Source organism: Microtus pennsylvanicus, chromosome 18 (genome assembly GCF_037038515.1).
Source record: "Microtus pennsylvanicus isolate mMicPen1 chromosome 18, mMicPen1.hap1, whole genome shotgun sequence".
NCBI classification, from domain to species: Eukaryota; Metazoa; Chordata; class Mammalia; order Rodentia; family Cricetidae; genus Microtus; species Microtus pennsylvanicus.
In genome coordinates this window covers 25031408-25047610 of record NC_134596.1, presented here as the reverse complement: position 1 = coordinate 25047610, position 16203 = coordinate 25031408, and the positions used below count along the sequence as shown (strand labels likewise).

At 43.1% G+C, this 16203-nt stretch overlaps 1 protein-coding gene across 2 annotated transcripts in view; it reads right to left on the bottom strand.

Moving 5' to 3' along the window:
* Agbl1 (AGBL carboxypeptidase 1) overlaps positions 1-13872 on the bottom strand; it is a 768202-nt gene extending 754330 nt beyond the window's left edge. For both annotated transcript variants that reach the window (XM_075952813.1, XM_075952814.1), the window contains exon 1: positions 13641-13872. In XM_075952813.1, coding sequence (XP_075808928.1) covers positions 13641-13691 — 51 coding nt within the window. In that variant the 5' untranslated portion in view covers positions 13692-13872. The remainder of the gene's footprint in view (positions 1-13640) is intronic.
* Positions 13873-16203: the final 2331 nt, after the last annotated feature.

The window sequence follows — 16203 nt, the reverse complement described above, 5'->3', positions numbered from 1 at the left end:
ATTTCTCTAGAACCTAGTTTCAGCTAACCCTATAATGGCTCCCTCAATCAAGATATCTCTTTCCTTGTTCTCATCTCCATCCTTCCTCCATCTTGACTATCCCATCCCTTCAAGTTCTCCTCAACCCTCCTCTTCTCCCCTCCTTTCCCCCTTCTATCCTCCCTTCTCCCCCAACCCCATTGCTCCCAATTTTGTCAGGCGATCTTATCTGTTTCCAATTTCCAAGTGGGTCTATATATGTTTTTCTTAGTGTTCACCTTATTACTTAGCTTCTCTAGGATCATGAACTATAGGCTCAATGTCCTTTGTTTATAGCTAGTATCCACTTATGAGTGAGTGCATATCATATTCATCTTTTTGGGTCTGGGTTACCTCACTCAGGATAGTATTTTATAATTCTATCCATTTGCATGCAAAATTCAAGATGTCATTGTTTTTTACTGCTGAGTAGTACTCTAATGTGTAAATTTACCACATTTTCTTTATCCATTCTTCTGTTAAGGGGCATTCGGTTAGGCTGTTTCCAGGTTCTATCTATTACAAATAATACTGCTATGAATGCTTTTGTAGTATGATTGAGCAGCTTTTGGGCATATGTCCAAGAGTGGTATTGCTGGATCATGAGGTAGGTTGATTCCCAATTTTCTGAGAAACTGCCATACTGATTTCCAAAGTGGTTGTACAAGTTTACATTCCTATCAGCAATAGATGAGTGTTCCCCTTAATCCACATCCTCTCCAGCATGAGCTATCATTAGTGTTTCTGATCTTAGCCATTCTGACAGGTGTAAGATGGTATCTCAGAGTTGTTTTGATTTGCATTTCCCTGATAGCTAAGGATGTTGAACATTTCCTTAAGAATCTTTGGGCCATTTGAAATTCTTCTGTTGAGAATTCTCTGTCTAGTTCCATACCCAATATTTTAATTGGGTTATTTAGAATTTTAATGTCTAATTTCTTGAGTTCTTTATATATTTTGGAGATCAGTCCTTTGTCTGATGTGGGAAATCATTTTAGGGAGAAAGTCTTACAGACAAAAATAATCCATGAAAGAAATGTTTAATAAATCTGACTATTAACATGTAGCATACATCATCAAAATTAATAAACATAATGTCAAATTTAAGTGAAGCCCTAAAAAACTGTATTCATTTAAATTATTGAATATCATATATTTTTAAATATATAGAGTACCATAAAAGAATAAACTGTCTATACATCTAGGTTGAAAACTGTTCAATTATATGGATATGTAGAAAACTGATGTGCAGAAATGTTAAAAATTTAATTAAAAAAATCATAGAAATATATGTGCAACTATCTAAAAATATTCAGTAGACAGTAATGCAACTGTTTTAGGAACTAGGATTTAATATGGGGGATTTTTACTTCCTCCAATTTTAACACAATATCGATGAAATTTTTAAAACAGGGCCCTCATATTTCTTTTGTATTTGTACAAGAGAAGAAAGGGGTAACTGGGAAGTAGATGCTACAGCCCAATGGGAAGAGTACAGTAACGTCTGGAGTCAGAGTCCAAAGGGTTCAGATTTTCACTCTGTGTCTTAATGGGCCCCATGATGCTAATAAAGAGTTCTGCTTCCTATGTGTAAAACAGGCCTCAAAGCAGAGGCTACATGAGACAGGAACATGGAAGATGCCTGGAATATGTCTTAGCACATTGTAAGCACGTAGCAAACACAAAAAGCTCAAGTGAAAACACTTGAGGAATTTTAATACCCATTTTCCTTCAAATATTATCATCTTAACCTCTTTTTTCCAAAATTTTAGGAGGCATTTGGAGCAGTTTTCACCTTCAGGACATATCACATGTATTTTTTATTGTTCAATAATGAATATCTAGTAGAAAATGAAATTTCTTATAGTTTCTATCTAGCCATTATGAAAAGTAAAAGATACCTCCATCATCCTTCCTAGGAGCTGCTTGGATTAGCTATGCTTTTAAAAGGCTGGGATAAAGATATTCCAAGTTAGGGCGTGTAGGTCATGGTTTATACAGCTAGAAGGGACTGGGATCTGAGATGTTGACACACATTGCTTGTGGTGAGGGTATGGAATGGTGAGAGAGAATTCATTACTGACCCTTTATTGGCAAAGCTGCTTTTCTCCACGTCCCCAAGGAAGAGCTTCATCAGATAACTTGACTCTGAAACATGACCCTTCCTTTGATCTGAAAGCCTAGGCTGAGGCTCTGGAATCTATATGGCTTCCTGATCATATCAGAGCATCAGTCCTGAGCCTCCAGGAAGAATCTTCATCAGTTCCGACTCTGAAGCTTATAGTTTTTCTGCTGGTAAAACTCACCAAGCTGACAAATGACACCAGGCCCCCAGGAGAACTGACTTACAGTCCGCTCCCATCAGGATCCTTTCAGCATCCTGAGCCCAATTCCCACGCCAAGAGAAAGTCAGCCCCACAAACCAGCAGAGATGAAACATGGCATTAGTTTAAAATCGTTGTTCTCCAAATGTGTTCATCTATGCCTTCCAAGAACTGTAAGATTTCACTCCCCAAAGTCAACCCAGTCCCAAGACAACCTGGAAAGTCTATGAATTATATCTTCAATCTATCAACCATGCATATTTTATGAGTCCATCAACACACATTGACTGAACAGCTATCTGCTGCACTAACAGGCAGTGTTTCAGGTAACAGTGATATTAAGATGGAAGAAAACAGAGGCGATTCTAATCCTGGTGGAAAAAGAGAGAACACCAAAGAAAATCTTGGGAATATGCAGGGAATAAGAAATAGGACATACAATGGCAGAGTAGACAATAACACTTTCAGAAAAGCTTACTTAGGGAAAAATGCAATGAAAACTGAAATGTGTTAAAGATTCTTTGGTTAAAAAAAAACATATCTAAGAAATGGACCTGTGCTAACATTTCAAATCCATACCTCCCTTCGTTCTTTCATTAAGGTGAGAGTGGCATTAGAACACTATTTGAGAAGGCCTGGTTTGAATGTAGGCCTCATGCAGGTCGTGATGGGCAATGTAGACACTACACTACAGCGCCCACCACACTCTACCCATGCTGAAGGAAGGCCATCTCAGAGGGCTGAGAATTCCACATGCAGTTTCTACCTACACCCAAGGAAGCAGGACTGCAGGAGCCTCTGGAGATGTGGTGAAAGCTGTGCATTTCAGCGTCCTCAAGATTCTCCCAGGACCACCAACACACAAAGGGGTGTGGTCTTGCTGCTCCTTTGTAAGAAGGACAGCCTGAGATGGAGGAGGTTATGCACTCCCTGCAGGTTCTGCTTGGCAGTTTGCAGCAGCCAATGGCCACCCACCACTCCCTCCACCGCTATCTGCCAACCTCAGCTGCCACCTTGCATCCTGGACTGTGGTCCAGGATCATCAAACTGCAGACCATGGGCCAACGCCAACCTCACTGTGTGGTTCTGCCATACAGTCACAGTTTTGCATGGGGATCATCTACAGCACGTAGTGAGAAGACTTAGTGGGGAATAACATGGATGCTACAGAACTGTACTAACACCCCTTCCAGACAATGCTACTCAGACCTCTCATTGTTGTGACAGAATTTCTGAGGTAAATAACTTAAGGAAGAAAATATTTGCTTGGGCTTGCAGTTTCAGAAGGCTCAGTATATGGCTACTTGGCTCCATAGAGTTGGTAGAACATCGTGGTGGTAGGAGTATGTGGTAGAAGAACTCCATTACCTCATGATGGACAGGAAGCAGAGAATAAAGAAGACACCAAGGATCAGGAATAACTTTCAAAGATCAGCCCTCCAACCCAGTGACTTACTTTCTTCAATAAGGCCTACTTCCTTAAGTTTCCAGAACCTTCTAAAATAGGGCCACCAGCTGGAGATCAAGCACCGTGGGGGACATTTTATATCCATCCTGTGACATCGTTTGAAGAGTCCAGCACTGGGCACCTGTTCCCTTTCTTCTATACTAGTGATTCTGGCCATAGGGACAGCTGGCACACTTCCCAGATTTGCAAATGTGTATCCATCTTTTGTAGGAGGCAATGCATCCAAATAAGTCTCCATTTGGAGCGTTTGTAAAGGCTTACTTTCTTTCTGAAGAGACTTAGTACACCTGGCAAAGGAACCTCTGCTGGAATAACTTCCCTCCACTCAAATTCCAGCAGCAGCTTGAGATGGTAGGACACTTACTAGCCTTCCCAGTCTTCCAGCTTAGGCTTGTGAATAGAGGAAAATAAAGCTGCCTTCCTCAAAGGATTGCTCCAAAGACTGAATCAGACAGCAACCATGAAGAACTCTAAGCAGTTTCTGACATACAGAAATGGTTTAATAAATGTGAGCTGTTCTATAACTATTGGTCTGAAAGGATGAGAGAACGCAAGATGTGGGTTAGTCAGTAAAACGTTTGCCCCAGAAGTATGAAACCAGTGTTGAGATACTGAAAACCCAGATAAAAAGGCAGATGTGCATGTGCACATTCAAGAAAGAAAGAAAGCATGAGAGAGAGAGAGAGAGAGAGAGAGAGAGAGAGAGAGAGAGAGAGGAAGGAAAGAAAGAAAGAAAGAAAGAAAGAAAGAAAGAAAGAAAGAAAGAAAGAAAGAAAGAAAGAAGGAAGGAAGGAAGGAAGGAAGGAAAGAAAGAAAGAAAGAAAGAAAGAAAGAAAGAAAGAAAGAAAGAAAGAAAGAAAGAAAAGGGTCATTATAATAAAGACTTCTACAGATTCCAATACTAAGCACCTGAAACCACCTTCAGCTGACGAATATAAGTGACGCAACTTCTGGCAAGAGCACGTGGTAGCTAGCGCTTTCTCAGACTAATAGTATCTACGTGGAAATAAGCTTTTTTTTCTAGAGTGAACCTTTTTTGAAAATTAATTGCTGTTAGCTATAAAAGCTGAACATATGGGTACCCTAAAACACTATTTCAGTAGTAAGTATATATCTAACAGACATGTATACATATGTTCGCAAAGGCTCTACTAGAATGTTCATAACAGCACTATTTTGTTCTGGCTCCAAACTGGAAACTACCACAATTATCACCAACCCCAGAAGGTAGAAAGAAACCAGAGCATAATCACACAATGGCATTCGATTGGCCATGAGAATCAGCATCTTCAACTATATGTGAAACTTGGAGGAATCGCACAGAGTTAAAGAAAATGAGCCAGACACAAGCGGAGGCCTGCTGTGGGGTCCTATTTATATGAAATGTGAGATCTTTTGAAGCAATCTGTGATGACAGGAGTCAGAACAGAGGTGAATCTGGACAGCAGCAGGCATGACAGGGCCCCTCTCAGGCCTGGGGATTTCACAATTGCTTCATCTCGGTGCTGTTTACATGGATGCATATTATTCCCTGTATGGTTATGTGATATCAGTTTAGTTGACTTGTTTGTATTTCAACATCAGCTTTGATTTCAACTTTAGGGCTTGCTTTCTTCTTTGAAAAATGATCTTTCTAGTTGTTTCCAAATAACAATTTTTTATTAATTGTCTTTGTAGACTCAGGTAAGGACTTTTTAAAATATGATTCTAGTCACCCAAGACCAACCATCTGTACTGGAAAGGAAATTAAGACATTTGTGTCTGTACTGCCAAGAAAACTGTTGGCTGACTGAAAAGGCAGCCTATAGAATGGGGGAAAATTAATAGCTGTATAGGTGACTGAGAATTAGTGCCTAGAGTATACAATAAACTCAAAAAGTACATAACAAGAAAACAAACACACCAATTAGAATTTGGGCTGTGGAACTGAACAGAGTTCTCAGAAGAACTACAAATGACTAAGAAACGTTCTTCAAAGTACTCTCTATCCTTAGCTGCTGGAGAAACTTAAATGAAAACAAGTCTTCCACGTCGTCTCATGCTGGTCATGATAGCTAAGATGATAAGCACACTATTGGTTATCCAATACTAAATGGTCAGCACGGAAAACGTTCTACAGACAAAGCCATCTGTACTTATGTATTTAGGGATCCATACATACACAGTTATTGAAAAGAAGAGCACGTGAATTTGAAGGTGATCAAGGGGAGGGAAGTTATGGAAGGGTTTGGAGAGGAGAAAGGGAAGAGGAAATGATGCAGTTATATTAGAATCTCTAAAAAATAAAAGAAAGAATTTTTTAATTGTTTTTACTGAACTATATTTTTCTCCTCTCCCCTCTTCTCCTACCCTCTACCATGGTCCCCAGGCTCCCAACTTACTCAGGAGATCTTGTCTTTAAGAAAGAAGTTTTTGCAAAAGGTAAAACAAGAGGTGACAATATGGGGACAGGGAACCTTCATGCAGTATTTGTGGAACTGCAAACTGGTGGTGCCACTATGGAAATCAGCATAACAGCTCACCAACACGCTAGAATTATATCAATACATGATTGACACCTCTGCTGGACATTACCTAAAGGACTGTTTACTTCCCACTACAGAGGCCTGTGCTCACCCACGTTCATTGCTGCTCTATTTGTGATTGGTGGCTTTTAATACAGGAATACTTAAAGAGATCAATATGCAGGCATATGAACAAGGATCAGCTCAGAAGAACTGAAACCTAAGCGTGTGTTTGTACATTCGTGTCCACAGTACTAGTGTTCACATTACCCAAAGAGTAAACGCCAACACTGAGGGGTGGAGGGATATGTAGCATTTGAATGTACTAGAATAGTTCTTCAACCCTAAAACAAAAGAAATTCTGACATAGGCAGCAAGGAGAGTGAGCCTTGAGCATTCCATGGGCTCTCATTCTGTTCACCTTGGTTTCTGTACCCATCATCATTTACTGCAAAAAAGAAGCTTCTCCGATGAGGACTGAGAGATGAGCTAATCTATGGGTGTAAAGATAAGAATTTAGGAGGCAGTTTCTGACTGTGTTCATTTAGTAGAATAATAGCATTAGGTTCTCCATCAGTGCCGGTGATACAGGCAACATTAAGTGCATTCAATGATGGGGAAAGGTGGTGGGCAGCATAGTAGAAGAAATGGAAGGGAGGGGATGGCGATGGACTTGGTCAAAATATAGTATACGCATGTATGAATTCTCAATAAAAAACAAAATACATGTATTCACTTAAACAAAAAAGAATGAGCCTTAAGAACAGTACATTAAGGAAAACAAACCAGACTCAAATGGCAAATGTATGGTTCTGCTTATACAAGGCCCCAAAACAGAAGAATTGTGGCTGTCAGGGGCCAGGGAGAAAGCTTGACAAGCTGTTGTAAGGTGAAGTGACTTGGAGATTGCATGAACAATGGTAAGAAGGTACTCACACTAATGAACTGAATACTTAAAACTGGTTAAAAAGACAAATTATGTGTTATGTGTCTTTGATTACAATTTTCTTAAAATAAGATAAAATATCATGGCATAGCCTAGCTGATTGATCTCAAAATACAGTAAAAAGAAAATACAACCTAGTCAGACCTCATTCATAACCCTCCTGCCTCAGACTCCGGAGTGCTAGGATCACAGGTGTGTGCCATTGTGTCTTATCTACAGTTAACAATTTTAAATAAAAGCACGTGGAAAGACAACTTAAAAGAGGAAAGAAGGGAAGGAATGTGTGCTCAGGATGGCTCTGGGCTGCTCTTCCATGGCATCTCTTCTGCCCCTCCTTCATCCCCAGAATCCCTGCTCTCGATGTCCAATCTCAAGCCTGCTTTGCAGTGATGAGGAACCAGCTTACAGATCTCTTTTGAGGAAACCATGCAGCAAAAGGCACAGGTCCAACAAAGCCTCTACTTCCTTCACTCCAGGTCTGGCAACGGGATACGCAGGTCACACCCAAGAGGATGCATTTCCATTCCCCCATTTCTGAAATCTGAAGAGGGCCCCAGTCTATTTGATTCATTGCTGCCTGTCCAGTGACTATAGGTACAGTAACAAATAACCAGCATCTCCTCTAGTGAGCATATGCCCCCTTACCCAGAGCTCAAACTGAAACTGTTTGCCTCTCATAAGACCCATTCCAGCTTTAAAACTGGGGAAATTGCAGAGCAAATGTTGTCAATCTGTAGTTTCTGTTTGGGCATGGGTCTCTCTGTTGGCCATTTGCCTCAGCCTCTTACCAATATCCAATTATAACTCAAAGCCATGAGGACCTCCAGGTCTCATCCTTTACTGTGCCAGGGGTGGATATTCAGGGACACAGCCAGAACCAGAACCAGGGCTCTAGAGGTAAAAATGCTAACTACTCTTGGTTCTGAAATGAGGCTAGGACTTTTTGAATTAGCTCTGGTTGCTTTAACTTAGCCATGTAGTCAGAGCAGCCCTGGTGCCAGAACATTTGACTACTAGCCCTAAAATAACTGTGTTTCATCCAAATTAAAGTGACAACCCCCCAAAAAAATATTTTAAAACATTCTCCTCCCTCAGTCTAAGACCAGACTTAATGTAGCCCTTCTCTGTAACATGGGATTAGAGTTGGGAAAAAGCCCAAAAGTAGGTGAGATAGAGATACAGGGGTGTGGGAACGTAAAGACCTCCAGGCAATGGCCAATCCAGTAAGAAAAGGAACAGGGAGGAGAGGGCAGGGGCAGAGGGAAACACAAGTTGGGTCAAGAATAGAGGACGAGGATGATAATTTTCCTGGGTGGTGTAGTCACTGGCAAGTTGCCAGTGACTAGCCTAGCATCCATGTGCACTTAAACAATCATCTCTTTCTCTCTTTCTCTGTCTCTCTCTGTGTCTTTCTCTCTTTCTTTCTATCACACAAAAACACCAAACACACACTGTGATACACTGGACATCAGTATCTGGCCTTCACATGTAAACACATTTATACATGAACACATCCACGAATATCTTGGTTTACTGATATAAATTTAAGGTCAGTTTTGTTACATGTATATTTCTGGTCTTGATTAAGGTATTGTGTTTGTGCAACTCATTTAAATATGTAATGCATAATTAAGAAATACAGGCTAATAGATAATCATCTATAATAGTCAAGCTTGTAGTCATGTTAGTTAGGTTTTCTAGATGTACAGAGATATATTTCAGTTAGATAGGTATTCTTTAAATCATTCAGAGACCTTCAAAACATGGCATTTAAAATGTTTTAACAACTTAGGATTTTTCATGACAATGAGACACATCTGTTCCTAGCAGCACCAATCTACTTCAAGAGGATAATAGGCATCAAAGAAGCTCCTTATGGAATTTGCTAGCCATTTGAGCAAGAAACTGATTTTGCCTGAACTGCTTGATGATACGCTGTATGAACTGGACATGCAGCCAATCCAAAGCAATTCCCTCAACCAAATCACTTAAGAAAATCACTTAGATGAACTTTGTAGTGGCAAGACCTGTTTCCAATGCTCTTTCTGGATAGTTACTAAATTTCTGTTCCTGAGCCTTGAGCAACTTCACCTTCGTTTGGACCGTGGTGATCTCACCTCAGAGACAGGATAACTACACCTCCCTCATGGCGGCAGGGTGATATGAGGTGATGAAGGTAATGGTTTGCCCCCCCCCCAAAAAAAAACCCTAGCCATTTTCTCCGATCTTACAAGACTTTAAGAATCTGTGAAATCAGTAGTGTCTTAAAGAAAAACACCAAATGAAGGTTTTGCTCTACTTCCAACTCTCTGCACACCTGCATGCAGCCATTGTTCCCTTCATGATTTGGTTTGACTGGCATGGTTGTCCCTTAGAGACTGACATGTTACTTCTTGACATTTTTACACTCTTTCCATTTTGCATGACATTAGAGTGATGTTTTTCCTTTCTTCTACTGGTGATCAAAATTAAGAGAGTTCATTCTACATCCATGTTCATGTCATGATTGAAGTAAAAAAAAAAAGTCTCTAACAAACGCAGAAAGCCTCAAACATCCAAGGTAAACTATCTTCACAAGTTCTTATAAGTCAATTCTCGGTGTTATCTAAGTGGGAAAGGCTTTACTGGATTTGTCCCGGCCTTTCTGTTTCTGTTCAAGGGGAAAGTTCTGTTTCTGTCCCTCCTGGCTCCATAGATGGAGTAGATGTGTAGTTCCTCACCCTCCATGGGGAGGTCTACAAGGGAAATTATCAAGCACAGGAGAGAGCAGAATCTCCTAATGGCTGGGAATGAGACATCTCAGCCGTCACTTTCCCACACATTCCTTCATTGCAGTCCAGGCACTGAGTCACCTGTTATCTTGAAAATAATCCTTGGAGGATCAAGTCCAAAGAACAAAAGTAGACTGGATGTCCCAGTCCAGGTTTCCTATTAGAAAAGGTCAGTGCTTACTCAAGACAGGAAATCCCACATCCTGCAACCTCATTCATTCACAATCCATTATAAATGATGCTCTTGGAACCTCGTTCAAGAAGCGCAATCATCTATACACATTTTGGCAAGGCTGCAGACCTGGGATTCAGTTTGAACAGCTATAACATAAAATAATAAAGCATGAATGCAAACAGCAAGCATGTGCCCACATCGCTGTCAGAGTGTGCCAAAGCTGACCTAATCATTATACATTTTTCATGATTCAATAAGGTTCCTAACTGGCATTTCATGGGATATTGCAGGATGAGGGCTTGTGACATCAGGGCTGGCAGACAGCGCACATCCTGCGACCCTGGCAGCACCCCATCTTCCCCATTAGTTCAAACCACACCGAGAGACAATAACAGGACAAAATGAGACACCTTCCTTTTTTTTCCAAGTATATTGGAGTCAGCCCAGGAAAGGACAGGCTTGGGAAGGGTGTGGGGATGTGTTCCCATCATATCAGGATTCCTCTAGGGAAATCACCCAAACCACAGGCACTTGGTCAAGCCATGTGTAGTTTACAGATGCTTTTTCAAATGTGTCCTCTTAGCCCTTATACTAAGTGCTTAGGAACCTGTGTTATTGCTCCCCCGCCCCCATGCACACATATAGCTCCATAGTGAGATGGCTGAGGAGGTCAAGGGAACTGCATAAGGATAAACAGCTGATAAGTGCTAGAGTTGGGGCTGGACCACAATCTCATATGCCTCTTACACCTGCGCTATAGATTGTGTTCCCCTTCACCCTGAAGATCCCCATAACCAGGGCTGTGAAGGCCAGGAACTTGGAAAATATCTCGGTAGAAAATTGATTCACATACGCTGGGTAGAAATAAACTGGAGCAGGAAAAAAATAATTGTCCCACCTAGTTTTCACAGAGAAAGGGAACAGGCCAAAAGCACATTTCATGGTGGTCAAGTTTATGCTGCGATTCCAAAGAGGTGATTCAAGGAGGGAGGCTTTTACAATGGTGGGGGGTGGGGCATAGTGGGGGCATCTGTTACACCTAACGCCATCTTTCTAGCCCTGTTCTCTTTTGTCCTTCCCTGGTAAGGATCTGGGACACTTAAAAGAAAAGGAATCACAGAACCTAGGTTCACCTCTGCTCTCCAGAGCTTTGGAAAACTACACAAAGCCTTCTGTCAGTTTGTCAATGATAAGAAAGGGAGGGCTTGGATTGGCAAGTTCTTAGAAATTCCTAATAAGGACTATTTCTGCTTAAGCCCTTTCGGAAGCCTTTGGTAGCCTCTAGAATGTAGAGCCAGTTAAGACAACAGGGAACAGGCACCAGGACAGGGCATCAAATATCCATCATCCCAGATTATTCCAGGCTTTCTCTGAGTCCATTTCTTTCTTAATTATTTTATAGTTCTAACTTCTACAGTGGATCTAAATACAGGTCTCTTAGAAGCATTTGGTGGGGGCCACTTTGACTCAAGGTGGCTCAGATCGAGTACGCCACAACCAAACTAACCAGCAGGAGACACACTGGTGTTATTTTAATGTTCTAGTTAATTGGAAACTAAGTAGGGCCTAGTGAAAATAATTAAATCTTTCCCTGATAATTGAGAATCGTGCAGTGCCCTAGAGTGTTCATTCTAAATATCAATTATAAATCCCCTCTGGTAGGAAGACAGAAGACGGAGCTGAACCCATGGCAACTTCCAGGCAAAGGCAGGACATTCATCTTCACTGATGCCAGTCTACCAGCGTCCTTCTTTCCCAGAAACTCACTAGAACAAGGAAAAGTCTAACCAGCCAAGGCTTTTGCTCCTGTGAGCAATGATTAATCAAGAACTCTATATAACTTCAGAAATAACAAGAGAACTGAGAACATTAACTTGAGATGCCCGCCTGTCAAAGCACCTAGCCACGTAAGTGCTTTTAACATATACTTCACCCGTTTGCTTTAAGGTATACCCCTGACCCAGATAGGTGCTTGCCTTGAATGTGTCACATACAATGAGACAAACAATGCTAAAAACTTTGGGTCTGGGGAAATGACTCTATCAGTGAAGAGCTTGCCATACAAACATAAGGACCGGAGTGTGATCTCCAGACCCCACATCCAAAAGCTAGGCACAGTGGCATGTGCTTGTAATCCCAGCACAGAGAGAGACAGGCGGGGTGTCAGGGATGTGTGGCCAGCCAACCTTGCCAAATCAGCAAACTTCAGGTTCAGTGAGAGACCCTACCTCCAAAAGCAAGGTGAAGAATGTTAGGTACCACGGTTGTGCTCTGACATCCACATACACATGTGCACACGGGCGTTATGCGCGCGCAAACATACAGAAGGGAGGCCACAAAAATAGACACGCAAAGGAATCCTGACGTTCTTGAGTGCTGGCCCAGCTTCTCCTTTTCAACCATCGCGTGATATGGCAAACCCACCCCACTCACTTCTAGGACTTATTCTCCTCTCTACAGGGTTTCTTAGCATCCTTCAAGGTGCAGGAGAAGGAAGCAATTGGTTTTCATGGCGGGAAGAAAGGGGCACATGCAGAACACTTACAAAGTCTAGCCCCTGCCCCGGAAGGTTGTTTGCTGTCTTATGACTTCTATTCACAATGTGTGGGTTCAAACCTCCCAGGGTAGAAGCCCTTCGAGGCTTCTGCAGCCCAGAAAACCTCTGAATCCCACAAAACACAAGCATCTTCCCAAGTAGTTCATAACCTTAGCTGTGTGTTAAGACCCAGGAATTTCCAAACTTCCAGTGAGGATTTCTCTCCAGAACACCGGAACAACGAATTTGCATCTTTGTTTGTGGTTGGCATCACAAACATTGGTATTTTCAGTATTCTCTAAGTAACCCCACAAGGCAAACATTTCTGCAAAACACTGCCGTGGAAAAAGGTTTCTCAATTACCAGTGAATAGCATCGTCATGGAAAAAGCCAATCCTGAGGCACCAGCCCCGATTGGTTCCAACGCCTGAGAACATAACACAGTTAGCATCCTGGGTCAGTCTGATGCAGAATACAATTTGGAGGCTTACTGAAGGTACCATTGAGCAGAAGTCCTCTCCCTAACTACCCATTCCGCCCACACAAGTCTCAAGGTTTTTAGCCTCGTTCAATAGTTTCAGTCCACATCCTTTATTTGCCAGACAGGCCCTTTTCTTCCCCCTGTATGTTTCCCATATCCAGCAAACCGGTATCTTTTAACCAGAGCCTTTGATCCCAGCAGGTTCAATAATTGAAGCAGAACAATCGTCGGCGTTGTTGCGTTTAATATTTAAACACCAGAGCATCACTTAGGGCAGCTTCAAGGTGAGAGCTTGGTGCCTATGTTACTGCTTGGTTAGCAAACCAGGCCACTGACCACCAGAGGGGACTGGGTGTTCGAACACCGACACAGGCCAGTGAGGCAAAGGCGAAGCCCACTGAGTTGTGCACTTCCTACCTGAAGTGTGTGCAACAGCACCTGCAGGCCACTGCCTTCTTGTTCAGCCATCTCTGCTCAGGTCCTGGGGCACCAGTGCCTGAGGCTGAATCCTGGCTAGAGAGGTGATACCTGCCAGGCTGATCTCGCTGCCCGCCTTGCAGGAGACTGCCGTGCAGAGGCCTCGGCTCCGCAGGCTTTCAGAGTGTGAAGTTACCACTGTGCAACCTTAGCCTTCAGCACAGGCCTGGATGCCCCCTGACTCCCACTGTGGGGATTAGGTGAGCCCTGGCTCTGGAAAGGGCTGAGCATTTGGATGTAGGAGTGGGGAGGGCACCCTCATGAGTCACTCAGCCACCTCCAGACCCATACAGGAACCTAGAGGAAAAGCCACCCTGGACGGGTGACAAGCATTCCCAGCTGACCTGGTCAGACTCCCTGCAGAGGTTCGCCTGCCCGCACTGCCCTCCCCCGCCCCACCCCACGCACACACTTATTTTGGTCTGTTGCCGGCTCCTGGTTGTAACAGGAGACCCAAGAGTGCTTGCACAACTGTGGCCATTTAGGGCACAGAAGCCCAGGGCCCCCTGAGGTCCCGGGCTTAGGAATAGACGCTCCAGTCGAGAAGGAAAATAACTATTCTGGACATGTTTATGGACCAAGTCCTTCCTATAATCCTTTCATTTTCACTGTAACTGTGGAGGGGTAACTTTTATTATCACTGCCTTTGTTTTTGCAGAAGAGGAAACCAAGGGGAAGAGATACTGACTGTCAGGAGCATAGGGTTTGGGAGCTTATGCCTAGCCACAAACCACCAAGCTTGCAAGCATTAACACAATCTAGCCTCTTGCAGCAAGCATTCTTACACACACACACACACACACACACACACAGCACCACCTCCCAGGTGACTCTTCCTGCAGAGCTAGGAGCTCCCAAGAGCATCCTGGGCATCTAGCCTGCAGCTGCCCAAATGCTCTATGGCCCCATCGAGCGAGGACAGGACAGTGTGCATTTGTTTGCCGGTCCTACTTGGCCCAAGTGTCAGTTCTGAGTCAGGGGTCAGATGTGGCCAGAGTCTAAATGGAAGGGTGAATTCTTGCAGTTCTTGCCCTTAAGAAATTTCCATGACAATTGCCAAGTATCCTGTTGCAGTGCAATGCTCTCAACTAAGGAAGGAAGGAAGAGGATTCTAAGTTCAAGGCCAACCTAAGCTACCTTGTGAGATCAAGGTCAGTCTTATTTGTGGGGTGGAGGAGTGGGGTGAGAAGAGGAGGGGAAGGGGGAAAGGGGTATTTTTGGTGGCTATAATTGTGAAGAAGGCCTCCCATCCATTTAGGCTGAAGTGCCTAAAAGAAGTGGCGGGGGGGGGAAGGGGGGGAACATGCTTCTCTGCTCTTTGCATTTGAGCAAGGAGTTTCCCAAAGGCAAGAGCTAAATAAACTCAAGCCTGAAATCCTCCTTGGTATAGTTAAGCTGAAATATGTACCATTAAAACACGTAGGGCAGCCATGAAGAGAAGAGGCCTTCTTGGGTAGGCCTTTGAGAAAAATACCTTCTTGCCTGCGTTTTCAAGGAAGCTAGAGGAGACAGACAGAAGATCCTAGAAGAAGTCCCCCCCCCAAAAAAAAACTACACTCTGGATCCAAAGAAATATACAACGCTGTCCAAAGATTCTGCAGTCCCTAAGACCACCTGCTGATTCAGTGATGGGGGAGTGGGATTCACAGGGCTAGCTGATCATTGTAAAAGGATAAGAGTCAGAAATGAAAGCTGAGAGCGGGCTAGAGCTGGCAGTGTCGACCACAGGAGGCATTAAGTCAACACTTCTCCTCACAGTCACACCTGCAACACACACACACACACACGCAACACAGACACACATACACACACACACACACACACACACACACACACCGTCAAGCTAACCAAGGAAGTTTGCCTACGTCTTAGGGTCCCGATTTTCTTTGGCTTTGATCATGTAGACATAGTTGACCTGAACCTCTAGCACCTCCAGTAATCAGGTTGATCCTTCACGGCCCAAGACCTAACCTAAATCCCACTATTTGCATAAACAGTCTGTCCTGGCCCAGGGTCCCCGATAAACAGAGCCTCTCCTAGACAGAACATTCCAAGAGCTCTGAGCTTATCTCCTAGGAGCTGGAAACAAGGGTCAAAACTTTATTTGGACAGAATCAATTCTTTACCGAACAAATAACGTTCTTATCCCACGATATCAGGCAGGAGATTCTTGTATCGTGCTAATAAAACGGAGGAATACGGACAGGCCTGTATAATTCAATGGCTGGCAGCATGCTAATGCTTAGATAGAAGAAATTAATAAATCTCCCTGAAGTGGAGGATGTTTCCGAACAGTGTCTGGAAACCCATGGGTTTTTCTATTCATCATCTTTATCAATGACTTGGATGAAAAGAAGTATTACATGCTTATTGGCTTTCTGAGGACACCAGTGGAGAAAGGTAGAAACACATCAGACGACACAGTTGGACTCCAAAAAGATGTCAGCAGCCCTGAGTGATGAACCAGGTCCTACAGGATGAAACAGAACCGAGCCAGGTGGAA